Genomic DNA, 24457 nt, shown 5'->3' with positions numbered 1-24457 from the left:
GAGGAGATTAAGTCACTTGTGCAGCATTACCAGTGAGAGAGGGCAGAGCCAAGTGGTAAACCCAGGCAGTCTGGCTTCTGAGCCCACAGCCTAGGGAACTTAGCAGCATTCCACTGGAGCTCAGGGAACCTGGAAGCTGCCAGTTACCTTCTACACCTGTGGGGTCTAGATTGATCCTAGAGATGGAGGAGGTGAAGGGGTCTGAGAGCCTGGCTGGGTAGGCCCACTGCATCCTGAAAGGCTCTACCTTTTCTTGCTATTGAACTGTTCCAGAAATTGTGCTTTCATCAAATGTGACTCCCATCCCTCCTCCCTCCCCAGCTGCTGTCATCACTTCCAGTTTGCTTGCAGAAACCCAAGGACAGAAATGGCAGCCCTTCTTGGGGCAGGTTTCCCCACTAGAAAAAGGGCTGCCTTTATTCTGGTAGAGTTTGTTAGATACAGTGTCTAATGTGAGGCCTTAAGAAGTGCTGTTCCTAAAATGTTCTTTAGTCTCCATGTCTGTGAATCTGCTTCTTTGAAATATAGTGTGTTTTCTACAGTTTGCACCTCGCTTTGTGATTTGTAATAATGATTATGAGATCTCTCACATTTAATGAGAGCTGTGTGCTAAGCTCTGTTCTTTTCCATGCACTGTACATGGATTATCTCATTTAATCCCCACCCAAAATCCTACAAGGAAGGTATTATTACTAAAAGCTCATTTTACAGATGAGAAAACTGAACAACACAGAGGTTAAATAACTTGCCCCATGATCAAGTAGTGCTAAATAGTAGAGCTGGGAAAAACCAGAGGTCATGCTTGGAACCTCTATGTTAGCGTTAAAACTAATAAATGAATAAAATGTGTCTGAGCCTTCACCAGCTTGAATCTGTCAGTTGGAGTGCATCAAAGGGAAAAAAAAAAGATATCAGCAGAATGTATCAGCTTTCGCCTCAATGCCACCTCCTTCCCAGAGGAGAAAAGGCAGTGCAATTAACTGCAGTCCTCAGGCCTGCAGGCCTCCTGGAAAACATCTTTCTGAAGTCATGTTCCTGAAGTGGTGGGAAATACTGACCCAGTCTCTTGGGGCCAGGGCCCTTGAGAAATCAGAGAAATTGACCACCTTGGTAGCTGACCTTTTACTTAAACAGATCAGATTTTGGATGGCATCACTGAAAGTCACTCAAAGGGAAAACCACAGAGTTGATTACCTTCTGGAAAAGCCCCAGGCGACTGGCTTGGTAGACTTCTGCATAAATAAATCCTGCACGTGGGCAGACACGCACATTTGTCCAGGCCACAGGGAGACCTGCTGGTCCTTCTAGGACCAATCCCCCAGAGACTTTCCAGAAAGAGTAAATGGAGCTCTGAGTCGTGTATATAGGAATGCTGCAGGAATTAAGATTTTGCAGAGTTAAATTTCCTAACAAACCCAGTTGAACAGAAAGTCATGTTTTCATAGACCTTTATGGCAATTGTTTCTTACCTGCTTCAGTTTGCCTGCCTGCATGGGCTAGCAGAATTCAGTAACCGAAACAATTATTTATTTTGCATGACCAAGGGATTCTTGATGAACAGGTGGTTCCTGGGGTCTGTTCTCAAGAACGAACAGCGGTTCATGCATGGATCACCCATCAGTTAGTGACATGAGGCTTTAGGCACTGTTGGGGATACAACAGATAACAGGATAGATGTGGTCCTGCCCTCAGGAAGTTGACCTGCTCATGGGGGAATGGATAGTTAGGGATTTTGGGATGGACAGGTACACACTGCTGTATTTAAAATAGATAACCAACAAGGACCTACTGTATAGTACAGGGAACTCTGCTCAATGTTATGTGGCAGCCCAGATAAGAGGGGGATTTGAGGGAGAATGGTGGTGGTGGTGGCGATTTAGTCTCTCAGTTGTGTCTGACTCTGAAACCCCGTAGACTGTAGCCCACCAGGCATCTCTGTCCATGAGATTTTCCAGGCGAGGATACTGGAGTGGGCTGCCATTTCCTTCCTCAGGGAATCGTCCCCAGCCTGAGTCTCCTGCATTGCAGGGGGATTCTTTACCAACTGAACCACCAGGGAAGCCTTTGGGAGAGAACGGATATATGTACATGTATGACTGGGTCCCTTTGCTGCCCACCTGAAACCATCACAGCCTTGATAATCAGCTATTGTTGTGGTTGTTGTTTAGTCACTGAGTCATTTTCAACTCTTTTGTGACCCCATGGACTGTAGCCCACCAGGCGCCTCTGTCCGTGGAATTTCCCAGGCAAGAATACTGGAGTGGGTCACCATTTCCTTCTCCAGGGCATCTTCCTGAGCCAAGGATGGAACCCGTGTTTCCTACATTGGCAGGTGGATTTTTTTTTTTTTTTACCCCTAAGCCACCAGGAAAGTCCATAACATCTATTCTCCATTATAAAATAAAAAGTTTTTTTAAAAAGTATGCCAGAGACCCTTCTGGTGGTCCAGTGGTTAAGACTCCACCTTCTAATGCAGGGGGCATGGGTTTGATTTCTGGTCAGAAGATCCCACGTGCCACACGGGGTGGAAAAAAAATTAATTTAAAAACTGTGCCAAAAAGAAAAAAAAAAAAAGCTTTTTAAAAAGTGAAAAAGTAAATCAATAAAATAGTCAGAGGTTGTGAAAGGTGCTAACGAGGAGACAGATGAAACTGGCCTGGAGCTGAGGTGTATAAAGATCGGAGAGAAATTTACCTTCCTTTAGATGGTCAGTGAAGACGTCCTTCGAACAGGACATCCAAGCTCACGCTTGAGGAGCAAGAAGGATCCAGGCCTGCAGAGAGCCAGGGGAAGGGCATTCCAGCGAGAGGGAACTATACAAGTAATATCCTCGAGGTGGGAAGGACCTTGGCCAGTTGAAGGGACAGAAGAGCGAGACGAGTTGCTAGTGAGAGTGAAGGCGGGAGGGAGGTGCTGGAGAGCAGGTCAGGGCCAGTGCCCCGTAGCCTGGCAGGCCGAGCCTGGGGAGCTGGAGTCTGTTCTCAGTACACGGGAAGGCACTGAGAGATGTTAAGCAGAGGCAGAACATGGTCCTTTAGACATTTTTTTAATTAATTTTTTGGCCCCACCCTGCAGCCTGTGGGATCTTAGTTCCCTAATCAGGGATTGAACCCATACCCTTGGCAATGAAAGTGCCAGAATCCTAACCACTGACCCTCCAAGGAATTGCCCCATAGATGTTTTAAGCTCACTCTCAACTTGTGTGAGAGACTGGTTCAGATAAAGAGAAGAATGAAAGTGATTTTGCGTGTGTGTGACAAATTAAATCACATGGAAAGCTTTTACTAAAATATTTCAAAAGACAACTTTCCAATATATAAAAACCTAAATAACTGTCCCTTTCCAATCCTCCCATGCTAATGACCCAAGCCAAAGCTCTGTCATATTCTGAGCCTGAAAGATAAATTCTTACGTCTATGCTTGGTGCTCGGCAGTCATTGTTGGTCAGCAACTGTCTGGAATACCACAGACCTGAGATTTAAAAATATGCCCAGGCCTGAAAAGACTCTGTCTTACAAGCAATTTCATAGAACTGAAGTTACGACCTCTGAGCAAGAGATGCTGGTGTTTAGAACCAGGGTATGAGCGGTAGAGGTGGAGAGAAGTGAGTGGATTTGGGGGTTGAGATTTGAGTGGCAGCATTAACAGCTGAGGGAACGGATATGGGAATGAGAGGAGGTGCTAGCCAGAGCACCGGGGTGGGCAATGGGGCCTTTTATGGAGGTGGGATGACAGGAGGACGAGGATGGAGAGTGGGTGTGGACATGTTCATACTAAGTTACATTTGGGACATGCTCAGTTTGAGGGTCTGAAAGCCATCGAAGCTGTTTGATCCATTAGGTAGTTGTATGTGTGGGCATGCCAGCGTGACAGAGAAGTGCCAGCGTCGGGCTGAGGGCTCAGATCAGCCTGGTCAAATCCCGACTTGTCACTTACAAGCTCTGTGACTTGGGCAGTTTCCTTATCTCTGGAACAGGGCCCCCAAGAGCACCTACACTGTTGTGCTGGTTGTGTGAGTTAATACATGAAAAGAGCTTAGATTTCAATAGTAAGTATTCAATAAATGTTGGCTCCCTGTAATAACAATTATCATCATCATCATCTTAGTGACAGTAATTTTCTTGCCATTTCTCTCTTTCTAATTAAAATCAAGGACCTCTGTAGCTGGTAAACACTTCTCCTGATGTTCCTGGAATTATTGCTTTACCAGTCTGGAAGCTCCATGAACATGGGGTGGTGTCTGTATCTTTCCATAAGCTCCCCTCCCGATGCCCACTCACAGGACGCACCTCAGTAACCTTCATCCAGTCACGTGGAATTTAGCTTGATTCCAAAAAAAAAAAAAAGATGCTTATTTAAGAGAGGCAATCAGGCATTGAGGAGAGCAGAAGGGCCTCAGATACATACAGGAGAGAAAATTGCAAATTCAGTGATGGTGACAATTCACAGCATCTTTGCTCCCCAAGATTTCACAAAGCAACCTCTTCCAGAGTTAGACAGTGGTCTGTTACAAGAAAGGTTTTCCTTACCATTAGTCAGAACAGATACCCTCTCCCTGAGATATGCACACACATCCCCCTCTGGGCTCCAGACACCTCAGTATAACACCTGCAGGCCCCACCTCTCCCTTTCTGGAAGCTTCTGTGATGTGTGTCCCAGGATCTAGCCCTCTTCTCTCTGTCCTGTTCATTTTGTCCAAAGCATCTGCCTTAATCTATGTGTGGGGAACATGTGTCCCTTAGATAAAGCCCACTGCCACACCAAGCATCACCCCTCCCTCTCTCTACACTTCGGTGGGGCCCATGATCTCATTTCCTGTTCTTTACAAACCACGGCACGTGGCTCTACCCTTGCCCAGATTTTTTTTAAAAGTTCAATTTGCTCAGTATTTGTGAGAGTATTTTTATTTGCTGAATCTGGCCACGTTAGCTGTAAGAACCCCAGGTCCAAATTCCCATGAAGTGGACTAAGACACCCTAGCGCACAGCCCCGTTCTGTGCCCTAGAATTTCTCATCGTGGGTGCTGATACCCTGGCCTAAAGCCAGACCTGGCGTCTTCAGCGCTCGCCCACCCACACCTGGGGAGCTCTCGGGCTTCCCTGGAAGGTCTTCCAACCAGGGTGGTCTAGGCACCCCCACCTGCCATGAAAGTCTTAATCTTCGAGTCCAGAGCCTGGGTCCAAGTCCAATACCTTTCTTAGTTCTTCCCAGGGCTCTCGCACAAACAGGCCCTTGGAGGCCTGGCGTGACGCCCAGTCCCTGAGGCCTGTGTGCAGATTAGACCCCAGGTCAACACCTCGCTTCCTTTCTCTGGATTCCATCTTCACTGCATCAGCTCCCTCTGGTGGCCAGACGCAAGCTCCTAGTATCCTCTAAGAGCCCTACCATCACCTATGACTGGGCTCCTATTTCAGGACAGCCTTCCTCCAAGGTTCCTTTGCCAGCTGAAATGAGTGATAGATCAGGAACCCGGTGAAAGGTCAAGGGCACACCCATCTCACTCGATTCCTAAGACTCCCTCTGCTCTTCATCCCCCAGGTTCTTTCCCCCAGGTCCTAGCCCTACTGAGGAGCCTTAGTGCCATAAACTCTCAGAGCAATACTTCCTTTCATCTCCCCCAAGAATAAAAACGCAAGTTCCCTGGCAAACTTAACCATTCCTCTTGCCACAAAGTGGGTTAGTGAGAGGCAGGACTGGAACCAGGAATTCTGAACCCCTGGCTCTTTTCCTGAGTATCCGCCCCCAGAACCAGCAAGGAGCAGGAATATGAAGGGGTCCGTGCCAGTGCTGACTCCCGCTGATGCTGGGCATGGAATTCACCAGCCATCATCTGAGAAATGGGTGCTTGCTCATAGAGAAGTCAAAATCCTCGTCCTCTGCTCCTCCCAGCCTGCACTCAGCCTTTGTCACTTCCTGCTTGAGCAGTGACTTCTTTCCATCCAGCTGGTTCTTTTAGCACTAACACATCTCTCCACCTCTAGGGCCAGCTCCCCTCAAATTCATCCTCCACTCTCTCCCAGAGTTGGCCCTCCAACCATATCACTCCTGTGCCTGCTTAGAAACCTTGAGTGGCTCTTAAGGATAGTCTTAGGATTAAGTAAAGTGCCCCTCCCTCAGCTCCTGGCCCTCTGCCTGAAAGTTTATGCCTCAGAAACACTAAAACCTCCAGTTCGCTCCTGTAGCCCACCACATCTCATGTGCACACCTTTACTCGGACAAGCCCAGCTCCAGCTTCTCCTACACTCTGTCCTTCTCTCTCCTTATTTAAGGCACATCTCAGGGTGCACCTCCCCCAGGAAGCCTTGCTGGATCCCCTTGGTTCTTTCTGGTGCGCGTCTCTGATCACCTGTCACTGCAGTTGCCACGAGGCAGCCCCGTGACCAGGGCCTGTGCCCTCTGCCCTTCCGGGCCTTATGCCCCTCTTGCAAACAGGCACTCAGTAAATGCTTGGTCATTTGATCTGATAATTCACCATGAGAAGGCGGTGACATCCTTTACAAGTAGAATTTGTACCCCTTTCTTGAATCCCTGATTCTCCTCCCTACACTTCCCTAACCTGGCTCCCTATGCCTCACTGGCTCAATTACTTTCTGATGCATATTGCTATTAGGACTCTTATTTCATCTTGCCAGATCTCTGCCATGCTTCCACTTTGGAAGTAGTGACTCCAGGCCTTCTGTGTGCATTCAGCTATTTTTAACACCTCCACATACTGTGTGCTGTCTGAACTGGATGCAGAGACTTGTTAGACAGGGTCTCTGCTCTCAAAAGTCCCCAGCCTGGAGGAGAATTTAGACAAGGAAAGAGGCAAATTAGTATGACCTGTGATGAGGGGACAGGGTGACACAGTAGGTACCCAGGCCAGCTCTCCACATACTGCCCTGGGCTCACATCCCAGTTCCACTGCTTGTCGGCTATGTAGCCTTGGGTGAGTCCCGTATCTGTGTCTGTTTCCCATGGTTAAAGGTGTGGGTGATGATAGTACTTACCTTTTGGGGTTATGTGGGGAGTAAATGAACTAACTCATGTAAAGACTATACCAGAGAGCCTAGCCCAGAGTATACAATCAGTACATATTAGCCACGATTATTCTTAGCTCAGTATGCTGTGGGAGTGGAGGAGAGACAAGGCTAAGCATCAGTTACAAAGGAGGAAGGATCAAGAGATACCCGTATTCTAACTGGAGCCTGGGTGTGTGTGCGACCCATGGACTGTAGCCTGCCGGGCTTTTCTGTCCGTGGGTTTCTCCAAGCAAGAATACAGGAGTGAGTTGCCATGCCCTTATTCCAGGAGCTGGAGCCTAGAAGCGAGCAATTAACATGAAGAGCAAATGAGAAGTCTCCTCGGTGCTTCCTGATCTGTGCTCTCCAAAGACCAGCCCCTGGTGAAGCCGCTGCATCCAACTGACCATCTCTTCCTTCCTTAGGGCCGACGACTGCTTTTGCGCTTCTCGGAAGCTGGACGCAGTGGCCATCGAAGCCAAGTTTAAGCAGGACCTGGGTTTCCGGATGCTGAACTGTGGGCGGACGGACCTGGTGAAGCAGGCAGTGTCTCTTCTGGGGCCCGATGGGATCAACACCATGAGCGAACAGGTACAGGCCCTCGCAGTGTCTGAAGAGCCTCCACCATGTGACCTGCCCTAGGGGAGGGAAGCAGCAGGCACTCAATAGAGGCTCCCTCTACTGGCGATGTAGGGTGATTTTGTTGTTGGTGGTGGTTTTTTTCCCTTAGTTTTTATTTTTTTAAGTTTTTTAAATATCTTGTAAAAGTATCCTTGTTCATCTTTATAGAAGTTTCACGTGATCATTGCAGCTGAAATGGAAAATAGAGAAAAATAGACTTATTCCAGAAAGGAAATAATGCCATCATCCAAATAACTATCATTTATATTTAGCATGTGTCCTTCAAGTCCTTTTTCCGGCATGGTTAAAATTAGTTCTCTGCTGGCCTCTTAGTGCATCATGGAACTAATCCAAGCAGATTTTCACCAAACTTTCAGGATATGTTTAAGATACACAAAAGTCATTCTGAAGGACCCTAGGAGACGCCTCAGAATTAGTCAGCCATCTCCCAAACCCCTAAAAGTGAGGTCCAGAGAACTTGTGTGTCTACTGGGGAGATGTCCCCATGTGGGTGAAGATGTCACGGGTGGAGAAAACAAACAGCAGCTTTCAATGTTAGCCCCAGATGGAAAATCACAAGACAGATGGAGCTGTTTCTCACATGAGCAGCTCATGCAGCAAGTTTCAGGGAAGGGATATGAGCTAGTAATTTTCTTGAGCAACACCACGGAGCCCTAATACACACACACATTATTTAAAAAAAAGAAAAAAACAGGGATTTATTGTACTTTTCTTTTTTTCAGTATTTTATATTAAAGATACTTCATAATATCATTAAATGTTCTCTTTAAAATCACTTCAAATGGATACATTGGCTCAGATGGTAAAGAATCTTCCTGCAATGCGGGCCAACTGGGTTCGATCCCTGGGGCGTGAAGATCTCCTAGAGAAGAAAATGCCTATGCGTTCCAGTGTTCTTGCCCGGAAAATTCCATGGACAGAGAAGCCTGGGGGGCTACAGTCCATGGGGTCGCAGAGTCAGACACGACTGAGCAACTAACAAAGTGGTCATATTTGTTCAGTTAAACATAGTTCAGTTGTTGGATTGTTTCTAATTACTTACATCAATAGTACTGAGAGAGATCTACTCAAGTCTTTGCTCAAATCTGATTATTTCATTAGAGAAAATTTTTAAAGTGGAAACAGTTGCTCAAATGCATCAATTTATCTTAAGATCTTCAATCTCAAATTACTTCCTCAGAGACTGTTTCCTTGTACACACTCTCCAACTATTTATGTGTACCCTATTAATCTTTTACTTTCTTTTGCTTGTTTTTCATTAGAGCTTAATTGCTTTTCTTCTTTATTTCAAAGAGCTCTTTACATATTAGGCATATACCCCTTTGTTATAATGTGACACATATGTCTCAATTTATTGTTTACCTCTTAATTTTGCTTATGTTTTCAATCTTATGTCCACAATGTCATGACTTTCTTTTGTGATTTCTTCCATTACTTTTATACCTTTTAGAAACAGATTCAATTAGATGTCTTTTATGATTTTAATTTTTTTTCTCTATATCTCTAATCAAACTGTAAATGATTTGGTGTAGGGTATGAGATAAGGCTCTAACTTGAACATTTTCCCACATAGCTTTCTTCACAGCAGTGTTTATTGAAAAATCCACCCCTTACTTATGTTGCTTATGGTACTTTGTAATAAGCAGGCATCATGGGCAAATATAGAATTCTGAAAACCATTCCTCATTCGCTTGCCTTTTGCTTGTAAATGATAACATCAAAGCAGATAGAGTGCTAGGGTCATACTCAGAGGCACCAATTTCGTTTGACACTGACCAGCAGGCCATAATGAGCAAAGATGACACTTGTTAAATCCAGAGAGAGAAAATGCCATGGAAACAGTATTTATTGATCAGATAGCTTAGGGCTGATATTACAGAATCCAGAAAGTTCCTAAGAGGTTTCAGCTAAACCAGCCACTTGTTTTAGCAAACACTCTTAGATCTGTTGCACCCTAAGACACACAAACAAAATCCTCCAACTTAAGCCCAGATAAATGAAAAAAAAAAAAAAAAAGACAATTTATGTTTCCCTTCTTGCTTCCATGTTGGTTTTCAAAATATGGAGGATTGTAGGGCTGTACATTTACTTTAGAATGCTGGATTTGGAGAACAAGCATAGTCTCCTTCACATGAGTAAGATTTTCCATTTGTTATTGTCGAGTGACACAGCCACCTTGTAAACCTTCTCCGTTCTCTGGTTTTTAACTCACCGCAGGGCATGACCCCCCTGATGTACGCCTGTGTCCGTGGGGATGAGGCGATGGTTCAGATGCTGCTGGATGCCGGAGCTGACCTGAATGTGGAGGTGAGGGTGCAGAGGGCTGCAGGGCCCCAGGGCCTGGCAGTCCCCGGGGAAGGCGAGCAAAGAGAGGGGGGGCTTTATCTCTCAAGAGCCACCACTGAGGGTGCTCAGTCCAGCAAATAGGTCAGACCAGCTGTTGGATTTCCTCCATCCTGAGGCCCCAGCCCAACCAGACTCCAAGGAGCTGCCTGCAAGCATTTTTCATTTTAAAACAACCCGTGCGGCTGCACAGAGCTCTAACTTTTCCCTTGGCTCAGCAATACCGAGTCTCTGATTCTTCCCACTGATCCATTCCTCCTGGGATCCGGCAGAGAGAGCTCTCCTGAACCACCAGCCCTTCCCACTGCCAAATACAAAGCTGGTCCATGTCTCCTGTGACCCCCAGATTTTCCACCCTCCCTCACCGAATCCTGATTGGCCCACCTGGTTGGCTCGCTGAAGCCATGGTTCTTAAAGCTAATGGCAGAGCTTCCTCAAGGCCATGTGATATAGTGGAAAGCGTGCCCCCACAGGCTTCAGAATTGGATATGTGGGTTCAAATTCTGAAACTGCTGCATCTTAGTAACTTGCTTTTCTGCTTGGGCGAGTAGTTTCACTTTCCTGAGCCACGGTGTTCCCCTTTGTGAAATGGGAGAATAATCACACCCATCTCAGAGAGCTGTTGGAAGAAATAAATATAGAGGAGCATCGGTTTGGAATTCAGTTAATACTGGTTCCCCCCTCAAGGCTTATGATAGGTGAAATTATACTTCTTGACCATATTCTATGCTGTCTTAAGACCCACTCTAACAGAAAAGAAACATAAAACAACCGACTCTCTTCTAGCAGTTCAGAAGTTGGGAAGATTGGTGGACTTCCTGAAGTCCTAACTCAGCCACTCCAGAAAACTTTTTTTTTAGTTCAAAATTAGATGCTCTTGTAGTCTTAGTACTGTGCTTTTTTAAAAATGTGCTTTATATTCATCTGAGGAAAACAGGCAGTAGACATGGTTTTGGATCCAAAACCATTTGGGATCTTATAGGTTTTCAAGTATTGGGGATTTTTGTTCCCTGCTATGAATCCCCGAGCACCGTGCACATCCCTGCAAGAGCTCCTCAGTTTTGGGTCTCTGGTCCTCTAGCCCATCCCATAGCTCCCAATTCAAGGTCCTCACCTAGCCAGTAATTAGTGAACTCAACTCTTCTGAAAGCAGCAGACATCACAGTTGTATGACCCGGGAACGTTTAGAAGAAAAGCCATGGGTGGGTGGCAGACAAGCCTGCGGGACCCTAACTTGTCCTGTCCACTGTCCTGCAGCCTGTCTCTTGGTCTGGGGTGTTTTGAGGTCCCCATGTGGGAAGGCCAATATCAGATTTCTCATTCATGCCCAAGGAAGGTTTGTGCCTAGGTTTCCAGTAGCATGAGGGTCCTTGTCAACCAGGAAGCCAGCAGAAGCATGAAATGAGGACAGTGTGGGAGGAGCTGTGACCAGGTGGTGATCTTCCTCCATCAGAAGGGAGGTGGTCTTGTTTGGCTTGGAAGCTCGAAGCAGACCTCCCCTTGTGTGGGGTTTGCCACTGCCGAGAATTTCCCCTAAAGATGTGGATGTGATGGTGGCGGCCTCACCTGACATCCTGTATCTCTCAGAAGCCCCGCCCTCCCTTAGACAGGAAGAGGAGACAGGCAGGGGAGCTGGTTGTCTGTAGCCACCATTACAGTTTCTTCAAGACTCCTTAGAGGCAGTCAGCAGTCACCCATTTAACTCTCTTCTGATGAGCAGCAAAGGAGTTTCTCTTGTGCACAGAGGATATAAAGTCAGTACTCTGTCCATCTCCAGCATTGCCCAAGGCGCCTTCAGGACATCCTTCTGTACATCTCTAGCCCGCATGCCCAGCCACAGATAGCTCAGATTTGCTAGTCTAAGTATTGTGAAGGTCACATTTTGAAAATAATTTCAATTTGTTTATAGGTTGTCAGTACTCCTCATAAATATCCATCCGTCCACCCCGAGACCCGCCATTGGACGGCTCTGACTTTTGCTGTGTTGCATGGACATATTCCTGTAGTTCAGGTATTAACGTATTTCCCTATCCACATCTGACCTTTAATTGTACCTCTTTCCTTACACAAATCTATACCTCTCCCAGCATGCCTATTCCCCCAGAGATTCATATTGGTTAATTGCAATGAAATACAGCACATTCATATCATATGAATGAAAATACCATGTGGAATGATCTATATGGCCTGGCTTTAACCAATATGAACTTATCACATACCTACATGCAGCCTTACACACAGAACGGCAAACCTACCAAGTTGTTCCCAGTTGCTCCAGGGTGGGGCCTGAGCTATGATTTTGTGGATTTGTTCATTTTTACTCATCATAACGTGAACCTAAGACGTGGCTGGTGTGAGACCTTAGAAACTTCCCTTAGGTGTGACCCCAGTGTTTGCATAGAGTCTAGGGGTTTCCAACCAGTGGAAAGAAGCAGCCGAGCAGCCAAGGGAGTGGTTCCAAATGACACTTGGCTTGGATCCCACTTATGAAGAATTCCACATAAGAGGTCTAGGGTAGGGTCTTCATGTGTGTCTTCTGAAACAGATACCCAAATATGGAGATATGTCCTCATCCAGGATGCTTTGGGCACATAAGTTGTTTTGCCCTCACCATTTCTGGTTGTTGTAGAGTTGGTATTCAATGGATAGCCATCCAGTATATTCTAGATCTTAAACTCAGTTCATTCTAGATCTTAAAACTTTACTTCATTGGAAGAAAGAGATCAGTACCCCCAGTTCCCTGACCACATCTGGCCCCATAGTGAACGCTGAGTTTCAGGTACATCAGGAACTCCCCTCCTTTTATGTGGTCCAAGCCTCTGAGAATTACACAGAGCAGAAAATAGTATGTCAGGAACCCCTCGGCAGTGTTGGAGTTCCATAGGAATCCTTTATTTTTTCCTAGGTTATGGGAATCCTTAACACATATCAAAGGCATGTTTCAGGAGGTTGAGCGTGTGACATGTCACACCAAGATCTGACTTCTGCCTGTAGAACATCTTGACCAGCCCACTCCTAGTAAAGGAATCTAAGAAAGAAGGGGTTGGAGGGTGGCCTAGTGGATACAAATAACATCTCTTAATGTGCAGTGGCATCCCCAGCCTTTAAATCAGGAATAGGAGCAGCGGGCAGCCACGCAAAGCCAAACGGAAGTCAGGTCACCTCTCTGCTTCAGTTTCACACGTGATGGAATGCCAAGTAGGCAGCCCCTCCTGACTGTGCCCTCAGCTAGTCCTGTGCAGGTAAAACAGGCATTTCCCCCTCATTTTACATCAGCAGTGCTGAGAGCACATTCACTGTGAGATCCGGCATGGACAGAATCTCCGTTTTTAGGAAGCCCAGATATCTCAGAGAATGTCAGAATGGAGTCATACGCGGCAGCACTCCGGGAAGCTCATTCTGCCACTTTATTCACGGATCTTGCTGGCCAGGAAGCTCAGCATTTGCTGAGCTGAGTTTCTAGGATGTTCCAGAAGGGATTCTTGTCCTGGTTGGCCCAGTGATCCCCAAAGTCCTTCAGAACTCTTAAGATTCTACGGTTCTAAGAGACCCCTCTAATACTCTAAGGCTGTGTCACTGATCCCCAGGGGAAGTTCTCCAGCAGTGTGGTGCCCCGAACTTCTAGCTTAGTGCTTCTAGAAACGTTAATGTGCATAGAAATCACCTGGAGAGCTTGTTGAAATGCAGGTTCTAATCATTTGTTCTGGGGTGGAGCCTGAGAACCAGCATTTCAAACTCCCAGGGTATGCTGATGCTACTGTCCGTGGACCACAGTTTGAACGATTTGAGTGGTCTGAGGCCCTAGGAGATGTGAGAGGCTCTCAGTTCACCCTCTGGGGTGCAGTTGCCGTCCCCCTGTGCACGTGGCCATGGACCCAGAGGAGAGCAGGAACTTTGGCACCACACTGATTTCCACCAGCTTTTCCTGGCGTGTCCTTTGAACATCTCAATGGCCACTCTTCCTCCACAGCTCCTCCTGGACGCCGGGGCCAAGGTGGAGGGCTCAGTGGAGCACGGTGAGGAGAACTACTCAGAAACACCCCTCCAGCTCGCAGCCGCCGTAGGTAAGAGTCTCTGACGCTCGTCCCAGCCAAGCGGCTCCAGCACCCTGTCCCTTGATGTGTCTGTGACTGTGTGTTTGCTTGATTCTCTTATCAAACCCCCTTCTCTGGGCTTGCAGGAAATTTTGAACTGGTTAGTTTGCTGTTGGAGCGAGGCGCGGACCCCCTGATAGGAACCATGTACAGGAATGGAATTTCTACCACCCCCCAGGGTGATATGAACTCTTTCAGCCAGGCCGCAGCCCATGGACACAGGTAGGCTAGGATGGGCCATGAGGTCCCAAGTGGTGCTTGTTAAAAATGCAGATTCCCAGGCCTACCCCAGACTTACTGCATCTCTGGATGTGGGGCCCAGAGGCAGTCCGGGCCTGGCCAACTTCACATACTGCACGTCCACGGGTCCTTCCCCAACCGGCTTTCATCTCACAGACATCACTCTTTGCCAGTGCTGGTCAGAGTTCATCACATCACCTGTCACGAAGTGAGAAGAATCCATTTAAAGAAGAATAAAACCTCTCATGTTTGGTTACTTGCCACCTACATTTCCTTCAGGATTTACCCCATCAGATTTTACTACGTGTAACCCCAAACGAAGCAAATTCACCATGGGGGGTGTGCAGGCAGACTGTTAAAAGGGCAGAGTTCTAGAACCTTACAGATAATTTGGGGAAAACACTTAGCCCAAGTCATCCTCAAGGAAACGCAGCCAGTCCCACCCCACCATCTCCTCCCGCCACAACAGGTAGTGCCCTGGTCACACCTCCGACACCACCACCCCAGAGCTGTCCCGTCCTTCTTTTGTCCCCAGCTGAGAGGGTTCCCCGCATCCCCCGCCCCGCCCCCACCCTGGCACAGCCCTTGCATCTCTGAGTGTCTTCCTCTCTGGGTTTATGATTGACAGGAATGTGTTCCGCAAACTGCTCGCTCAGCCAGAGAAGGAGAAGAGTGATATCCTGTCCCTGGAGGAGATTCTGGCTGAGGGGACTGACCTGGCGGAGACAGCCCCGCCCCCCCTGTGCGCCAGCCGCAACAGCAAGGCCAAACTCAGAGCCCTGAGGGAGGCCATGTATCACAGCGCTGAGCATGGCTACGTGGATGTCACAATTGATATCAGGAGCATAGGTCAGTCTGGGGGCCTTCCACGGCTGGGCACCATGCCTCTGCCCAGCTCCAGCTCACGTACCCACATGAGCGTGTGCACACACACACACACACACACACACACATGCATGCACGCATGTGCACACACCCCTTGCAGCTCAGGGAACTTCTTGTTTGCTGGTTGGAGCACTTCTAGGCTAAGGCCCCACATGGTCCCCATAGACAGCAGCATTCTGCCGGCCCCAGAAACCCATCCTCAGGCCACCCTTCCACGATTCCCAAACCCTGGACCCTGAGTTAGGAATCCGAATCACCTGGGGAGCTTGTCTGAATACAGATTGCCAGGCCCTACACCCAGAGGCTCTGCTGTCGAGGGTCTGGATGGATAAAGGCTGGAAATCTTTATATTTAACAATCATCCCAGGTGGTTCCCAGTGGTTGGGGAATCGCTGCCTGAGAGCACTCAGATCCATGAAGCAGCTGCTAGCATCAGCTAGGATGACGGCATACCGTCCCTGGTGGGGCTCCCCCTACTACAGGGGCAAAGCCATGCCCAAGGAAAAGTTGGGTGTCTCTCCCTTGAGCAGCCTAGCCCAGGGCCATCTCTTCCATGCATCTGGGGAATGGGCTAGCAGCCTTCACCCAGCTCATGGCACCAACCCCGGCCCAGAAACAGCAGGGCGGAGCAAGGGCTGTAAACACTGGGTGTGGCAGGTCAGGGTGGGCGGAGAGCTCCAGTGCTCTTCTGGAAACTTGTCTCTCTCGGAGAGTGGCTGTTGAGTATGGGGGATATTATGCCATTCCCCTGGCAGCCTGCGTAGCTGGATTCTGAGGCTCAAGACTCTGAATGGTGCATTTATAAGCAGTAGCAAGTGCCCCAGCCTCACGGTGGCGGGGAGAAGCGAGTCACAGCCATCAGCTGCTGGAGAGGTTTCTATTAAGGAAGGAAGACCTGATGAAGTGCCTGCAGATGGAAATGTTTTGCCTGCAGCAGCAGTATCCTCCTGTGTCTTCATATTCAGATGGAAATGCCCACCCTGGCCAGAGCAGCTGACAGTGAGGTCCACTGTGGATTTCACCAGCTCAAAGCTCTGGGCATAGAGGCAGAGGGGATGGGGAAGGAAGAGGTCAGAACTCAGAAGGCTGCAGTCCGCATTACAGTTTCAATACTCTACACGGTGATTATACTTTGTATACTGTAGCCCCTAATAACACGAGGAGCGTGCAGAACTGGATACCCATAACGAACTCGAATCAGGACCTTTAATTTTAACTTCTGCAAGTCTTTGGGAACGAAGAAACAAAACAGCTCTGACTCTAGGCATTGAAAGGCGGTCTCCTGGTGTCATGATCTGGTAATGCCCTCAGGAGAGGCCGGCTTCCACATAAAAACCCGCCTTCTCCTCTGGTTGTTGTCTGCCCTCCCCTCCCTCCCCCCGCCCCCCGCCCCCCCCCTTCCCAGGTGTCCCGTGGACCCTGCACACGTGGCTGGAGTCTTTGCGGATCGCCTTCCAGCAGCACCGCAGGCCCCTCATTCAGTGCCTGCTGAAGGAGTTCAAGACCATTCAGGAGGAGGAGTACACAGAGGAGCTGGTCACCCAGGGCCTGCCCCTGATGTTTGAGATCTTGAAGGCCAGCAAGGTACGAGGGGCTCCTGCGGGCAGAGAGCACAGCTGGGGGGTTCTGATCTCGGCACTCCTGCCCCTCGGGTGGGAACCCTGCAGTCTCTGGTCTGGTGCACACGTACCCTGGCTGCTTACAGCTGCTTGTGCGGCCACTCGCAAGGCAACCACTCTGCTGAGCACCTCTCCTGTCCCAGGCACTTGGGCACACAGGACAAAGTGAAGGATAGCTTCCGGCCGGGGAACTTGCACAAAAGTGGGGATGCTACAGCCCAAGGGTACCTGAGGTGGCTTGTAAAACAGTGTTAAATTGGGTGGCAAAGGCTCTGAGGAGTGTGGGAAGGTTGGGGGAAGGTGTCACTGAGATGCTGAGGCCAGGGCGGGCCTGGACAGACGGTAGGACATGGGACATTGGGAATCCAAGGGGAAGAGGGAAATGGGTGTAGTCGCCTTGGATGCAGACCCCACAGGGGTCCCTGGAAAGCCAGACCCCGAGAAGGCTTTTCAAGTCTGAGGACAGGACGAGCCTAGCCCTTGAGGCTCACTCACCCATTCTTCAAGGGCCCCTGCGTTCCTGTTGACACTTCGTTCCCAGCATCGGGGAAAATGCTGCAACCCCTTCACAACAGGTCCTTCTAAGATAGTGGAGGCTGTGAAGTGTCAGGGAATTAGGCCTCTGAACCAAAAGGGCTGCATGGATTTCCCTGCCAAAGCAGGGAAGAGCGTGGAGCAGCCTTCTCTGTAGGGTGTGAGGGACGGCCCCACAGCAAAGCCCCGGCAACACGTCCGGCTGATTTCTGAGCCCCGGAGCACCTGGCCCAGAGTCCCGTGTGGGTCCCATCAGGTATTCTCATTAGCACCAGAGACTCAGGGGCCCCTGTGGGCTGGATATATGCCTGATTCCACTTAGACCCAGAATGGGAGCAGGTGTGCCAGGCCTCAGGTAATGAGCCTCAGCGATGCCACAGAGCAGAACCCACTGGAAGCATTTCAAAACCAAACTCTCCCTGCCCCTCAGCCCTCACCCGTCCCCCCAGCTTGAAAAGAAATAAATAGATAAGCCCTGAAATTACCTAAGAGACCACCTTAGTGAAAAACATTGCTGGGTCTGTTCCCAGGGTCTGGTGTTGTAATTGGTTTGGGGTTTAGTTTTTTTTTTTCCTTCTATGGGCTGTAATGGGAATTTCAGAAATTACTAAGGCATGCTGTGTATTAAGGAAACCTAACCTATGGATTTTTTAAGTAAAATTATTTTGAAATATGACATACATCAAAAAAGTGCCCAGCTCATGGCTGTGGAGTCTAATGAATTTTCACGAGGCAAACTTACCTGTGTGATCAGCATCCAGACCAAGAAATAGAACATGGCTAGCACTCCTTCAGGCCCCTTGTGTCCCACTCCACCACTACCCACCTCCACAAAGAGCACCCAACAGCAGCTGATAACAGTAGCTAGAGGCCTAAAAGAAAGGAGGGAGGGCCCTTTGGCAGGAGATGTGGACTAGAGCGGGCTTCCCAGGTGGCACCAGTGGTAAAGAACCTACCTGCCAATGCAAGAGACGTAAGAGACGTGGGTTCAGTCCCTGGGTTGGGAAGATCCCCTGCAGGAGGGCATGGCAACCCACTCCAGTATTCTTGCCTGGAGACTGCCATGGACAGAGGAGCCCAGCAGGCTACAGTCCGTGGGGTCGCACGGAGTTGGACACGACTGAAGTGACTTAGCCCACACACATGCACGTGTACTAGAGCCTGCTCCGTGTCCAGCTGTCCTGATCTTGGAGGGGAAGGGAATCCAGGGTTGGGGCAGGAGCACTCATGACCAGGAGACGACAGTCTGGGAAAAGGCACATTCAAGAGTCAGGTTTGCCCTATATGACCATAGGAAAGCCCATCTATGTCTGTAACGTATATATATATGAGTGTCCATATTAAATAGGTGGCTCAGTTATAAAGAGTCCACCTGTCAATGCAGGAGCTGCAGGAGATGCAGGTTCGATCCTTGGGTCGCAAAGATCCCCTGGAGAAGGAAATGGTAACCCACTCCAGTATTCTTGCTGGGATAATCCCACAAACAGAAGAACCTGGCAGGCTACAGTCCATGAGATCACAAAGAGTCAGACATGACTGAGCAGACATGCACGACAAGGGTGTCCATAGCAATGTTACCTGTGATGGGAAAAAATTGGGAACACCCCCAATACCCATTAACGTGGAATGGGCGAATACACTATATTCACAGCGTGCGTGTGTGCTAAGTCGCTTCAGTCGTGTCTGACTCTCTGCACCCCTGTGGACTGTAGTCCGCCAGGCTCCTCTGTTCATGGGATTCTCCAGGCAAGGATACTGGAGTGGGTTGCCATGCCCGCCTCCAGTATATTCACTGCATGAAATAATAAACAAAAATGTTTTTTTTTTTTTTCAAGTCAAGTTTTCCCTAATGCCAGAGAGGTGGGAATGGGGGTGGTCAATGGCAACCCCTACTGGTGAATTGTGGTAATTTTTTAACACAAAAAACATTTCGCATTGAGGTATAACCAATTAACAATATTGTGGTAGCCTCGGGTGAATAGCGAGGGGTCTCAGCCATACGTGTGCATGTATCCACTCTCCCCCAAAGCTCCCTCCCATCCAGGCTGCCACATAACGTTGAGCAGAGTTCCCTGTGCTATACAATAGGTCTTTGTTGGTTATCCATTTTAAATCTAGCAGTGTGTACATGACCTTCCCCAAATGGAAGCAACCTAAATGTCCATCAACAGAGGAATGAATAAAGAAGATGTGGTACATATATACAATGGAATATTACTCAGCCATTAAAGAGAGTGAAATAATGCCATTTGTGGCAACGTGGATGGACCTAGAGAGTCATAGTGAGTGAAGTAACTCAGAGAAGGAGAAATACCATATTACATCCCTTGTATGTGGGATCTAAGAAGAAATTACCCAAATGAACTGACAAAACAGAAGGAGACTCACAGACTTAGTTAGGGACTTTGGGAGATGTGGTATTAATACTGACTCAGTTCAGTCGCTCAGTCGTGTCCAACACTTTGCGACCCCATGAATCGCAGCATGCCAGGCCTCCCTGTCCATCACCAACTCCTGGAGCTTACTCAGACTCATCTCCATTGAGTTGGTGATGCCATCCAACCATCTCATCCTCCATCATCCCCTTCTCCTGCCTTCAGTCATTCCCAGCATCAGGGTCTTTTCCAATGATTCAGTTCTTTGCATCAGGTGGTCAAAGTATTGGAGCTTCAGCATCAGTCCTTCTAATGAATATTCAGGACTGATTTCCTTTACAGTTGACTGGTTTGATCTCCTTGCAGTCCAAGGGACTCTCAAGCGTCTTCCCCAGCACCACAGTTCTACAGAGGGCGAAAAAGAGGTGATCAGTTCCTGGTGGTTACAGGGTGAAGTCAAGCATTCCCCAGGCACAGTGATGTTCCTCTGGTCAGAAGGTGTCTGGAGAGAGATGATGGCAGAGAAGTTCAGAGAGTTGAGAAAGTGCTGCAAAGCTCTGCCCTCAGAAAGTGTCCTCTTGGAAGGCATGAGTAGCAACGCATTGTTCCTGCTCTCTCCACTAACGAATTCCTGTTCAGATCATGTCTGCTGCTCTGTGTGAACAAACATCTGGTTCTATCAGAGTAGTGAACAAGAATATAGAATTCCTGTAAATATTAATGAATCCACTTTGTAGTCAACTTGGAGAATCACAGCCATCCCATCAAGTGAAGCAGATGCTTTCTCCCCATCTTTGACGTGTGCTTGGTCAGGTATTACTTGACATCTGGTTGCAGATGTGCTTTTTCGCTCCCACTTCTATCCATTTATTTATTTGGCTGCACCGGGTCTTAGTGGCTGCACACAGGATCTTCAATCTTCGTTGCAGCATATGGGATCTATTTCCCTGACCCGGGATCGACCGGGGGACCCCTGCTTTGAGAGCACGGAGTCTTAGCCACTGGACCACAAGCGAAGTCCCATCCCCACTTCTAAATTTTATCTTTAAATATCTAAAGAATTCAGTTTCTCTAGATTTCCCTAGGAGTAGAACAATGCAGTCATTGTTTAAAAATAGGTCTGTTTAAAGAGAGCTTCTGGCCGTTTCTCGCAGACATAATTCTTCTGGACCTTTATCCACTCCACAGTCATGAGTGCCCGCTGGGCTACAGCGGTGGTGGGATGTTCTTCATCCTCCTGGAGCTTACTGTGTCCAGGGAAGGGGCAGACCCACAGTAAGCAAGGACATAAATCAGCAAAAGAGGGTGAGAGCAAGATGAACGCTATGAAAAAAAAAAATGATCTTGGACAACGATGTAGTCTCTGGGGGGTGGGACAGGCACCTGTCTAATCTAGACAGGATGATAAGAAAAGTCTCCCAGAGGAGGTAGTGTGTGAACAACCACCTAAGTGAGGAAAAGCTGCCAGCCACACGCAGGCCTGGAGCAAAAGCCTTCCACTCGGGTATCGGGAACCTGAAGGAGCGGAGTTCCTGATGGGAATGTGCTTGATGTGCTGGCGCAGCTGGAAGTGGAGGGACACAGGAGGAAGTGTGAGAGGTGAAGTCAGACTGCATGGGGCCTTTCTCCCCGTGCAGAAAGTCAGACTGCATCGTGCACATTTGGGGTTTTCCTCCACGTCCACTGAATAGAACACCACTGGGGACTAAGCCAAGGGTGAGATGTGAGCGTTGCAGCTTTTTTTTTTTTCCCCTTGTGATTTGCACACTTTTTAAGTTTTATTTTCCCACTTTTTAAAAATTTACCTTTTTAAATTAAACTTTTTATTTTGAGACAGTTGTAGATTCTCATGCAGTTGTAAGAAAACGTACAGAGAGATTACTTTGCTTCCCCCAGTGACAGTATCTTGCAAAATGACAGTTAAATGTCACAACCAAGATACTGACATGGTACTGTCAACATGCAGAAAATTTCTATCAGCCTAAGGCTCCCTTGCATTGCTCTTTTTTTTTTTCCGGCTTGGGAATATTAGTTCCCTGACCAGGAATCAAGCCCAGGTCCCTTGCAGTGGAAGCGCAGAGTCTTAACCACTGGACTGCCAAGAAGTCCTTCTTTTTTTTTTCATGTTGCTCTTTTATAGCTACCCCCATATCCTTCTGCCCCCACTCCCTCTTTATGCTCTGGTAACCACTAATCTGGTCTCCATTTCTCTACTCTTGTCATTTCAAGAATGTGATTTAAATGGAATCATACAGTAGGTAACTTTTTAGGATTGGATTTTTCTCACTCAGTATAATTCTCTGAAGGTTCTTCCAGGTCATTGCATCTGTTGATAGTTTTTTCTTCCTGCTGCTGCATAGTACTCTATGGTATGGACCGATCACAGTTTATTAACCAGTCACCCATTGAAGGACATCTGAGTTGTTTCCAGTTTTGAGCTATTACAAATAAAGCTGCTATAACATTCCAGCACAGGTGTTTGATGTGAATATGTCTTCATTTCTCTGGGATGAATGCTCAGGAGTACAATTTCTGGGTTGTATGGTAGTTGCATATTTAGTTTCTAAAGACGCCGCTAAACTGTTTTTGAGACAGGCTGCACCATTTTACATTCCCACCAGCAAAATATGAGTAATGAAGTTTCTCCACATCCTCACTGTTTGGTGCTATTGCTATATTTTTATTTTAGCCCTTCTGATAGATGTGTAAGTGGTATCTCATTGTGGTTTTAATTTGCGTTTCCCTGAATGGCTAATGATGCTGAACATATTTTCATGTGTTTTTTGCCATCTGTATATGCTCTTCAGTGAAATGTCTGTGTCCTCTGCCTATGTTCTAATTAAACTGGTTTTTCACTGTTGAATGTTGAGAGTTCTTTGTAAATTCTAGAGAATAGTCTCTTTTCAGATATATGGTTTGCAAATACTTTCTTTCTCCCACTCAGTAGCTTATCTTTTTAGCCTCTTAACAGGGTCTTTCATAGAGCTTTTAATTTTAAGGAAGTCCAATTTTAGTTTTTCCTTTTGTGGAGATTCTGCTTTTGGTATCAAGTCTGAGAATGCTTTGTTGCCGTCCAGTTGTGGACTTGCGTCTGACTCTGCAGCGCACCCGGCTTCTCTGTCCTTCACTAACTCCCAGAGCTTGCTCAAATTCTTGTGCATTGGAGTCAGTGAGTCCATCCAACATTCTCATCCTCTGTCATCCCCTTCTCCTCCTGCCCTCAATCTTTCCCAGCATCAGGACCTTTTCCAATGAGTCAGCTCTTCGCATCAGGTGGCCAAAGTATTGGAGCTTCAGCATCAGTCCTTCCAATGAATATTCAGGGTTGATTTCCTTTAGGATTGACTGGTTTGATCTCCATGCAGTCCAAGGGACTCTCAAGAGTCTTCTCTGGCACCACAATTCAAAAACATCAGTTCTTTGACTCTCAGCCTTCTTTATGGTCCAACTCTCACATACATACATGACTACTGGAAAAACCATAGCTTTAACTATATGGACCTTTGTAAGCAAAATGATGTCTCTGCTTTTTAATATACTGTCTAGATTTGTCATAGCTTTTCTTCCAAGGAGCAAGAATCTTTTTAATTTCGTGGCTGCAGTCACCATCTGCAGTGATTTTGGAGCCCAAGAAAATAAAACCTCTCACTGTTTCCATTGTTTCTTCATCTATTTGCCATGAGGTGATGGGACTGGATGCCATGATCTTCATTTTTTGAATGTTGAGTTCTAGGCCAGCTTTTTCACTCTCCTCTTTCACCCTCATCAAGAGGCTCTTTAGTTCTTCTTCACTTTCTGCCATTAGAGTGGTAACATCTGCAACTACAAGGTTGTTGATATTTCTCCCAGCAATCTAGATTCCAACTTGTGATTCATCTAGCTGCTTTGCCTGGCCCAAATCTTGAAGGTCTCCTCCTCATTTTTTTTCTAGAAGCTTTATAGTTTCATGTTTTACATTTAAGTCTGTGATTCATTTCATCTTGAGTTAATTTTTGTATGAGGTGTGGGACTTTGATCAGAGTTGCTGTTTTGTTTTTGCTTTGCCAGTGGATGTTCACTTGCTCCAGCATCCTTGTTGAAAAGACTCTTTCATCAGATTACTTCTACGCCTTTGTCAAGTCAGTTGGGCATATTTGTGTGGGTCTGTTCCTGGGATTTCCGTTCTGTTCTGTTGATCTGTGTGTCTGTCACTGCACCATTACCACAGCTTTTTTTTTTTTTTTTTTTTTTTTGATCCATGCCATGTGGCATGCTGTAGCTTAGTTCCCAGACCAGAGATCAAACCCGTGCCTCCTGCAGTAGAAGCTCAGAGTCTTTACCACTGGACTGTCAGGGAAGTCCCCACGCACAGTCTTAATTACTGTAGCTAAAAAATAAATCTTGAAATTGGGTAAATTATTTTCTCCCATGTTATTCTTCTACAAAATGAATTCATGTTCTTTGCCTTCTATATAAATTTTAGAACAAATTTGTTAGTTTGTGTCCTCTCTCTCTACTACTCTTCTGTCTTAAGTTATCTTTATTATTTGCTTCTTTGAGGTTTTTTTTTTTTCTTATTTTATTTTTCTTTTTCCAGATTTTTTAAGTAGAAGCTTGAGACTGACTTTTCCTTTTTTTCCTTCTTGTACATTTGATACTATACGTATCTTTCTCAGCTCTACTCTGTCTGTGTACCATGGAATTTGATATGTTTTATTCTCATTTTATTCAGTTTAGTGTGTTTT

At 47.2% G+C, this 24457-nt stretch overlaps 1 protein-coding gene across 2 annotated transcripts in view; it reads left to right on the top strand.

Annotated features, from left to right (window-relative positions):
• The window catches only part of ABTB3 (ankyrin repeat and BTB domain containing 3), a 319893-nt gene that overhangs the window by 262218 nt on the left and 33218 nt on the right, over positions 1-24457 (top strand). For both annotated transcript variants that reach the window (XM_061125434.1, XM_061125435.1), the window contains exons 5-11: positions 7427-7592; positions 9861-9950; positions 11896-11997; positions 13957-14050; positions 14167-14302; positions 14949-15169; positions 16611-16789. In XM_061125434.1, coding sequence (XP_060981417.1) covers positions 7427-7592; positions 9861-9950; positions 11896-11997; positions 13957-14050; positions 14167-14302; positions 14949-15169; positions 16611-16789 — 988 coding nt within the window. The remainder of the gene's footprint in view (positions 1-7426; positions 7593-9860; positions 9951-11895; positions 11998-13956; positions 14051-14166; positions 14303-14948; positions 15170-16610; positions 16790-24457) is intronic.

Source organism: Dama dama, chromosome 22 (genome assembly GCF_033118175.1).
Source record: "Dama dama isolate Ldn47 chromosome 22, ASM3311817v1, whole genome shotgun sequence".
NCBI classification, from domain to species: domain Eukaryota; kingdom Metazoa; phylum Chordata; class Mammalia; order Artiodactyla; family Cervidae; genus Dama; species Dama dama.
The sequence above is the reverse complement of the archived record's forward strand: the minus strand, read 5'-3'. Positions and strand labels throughout refer to the sequence as shown.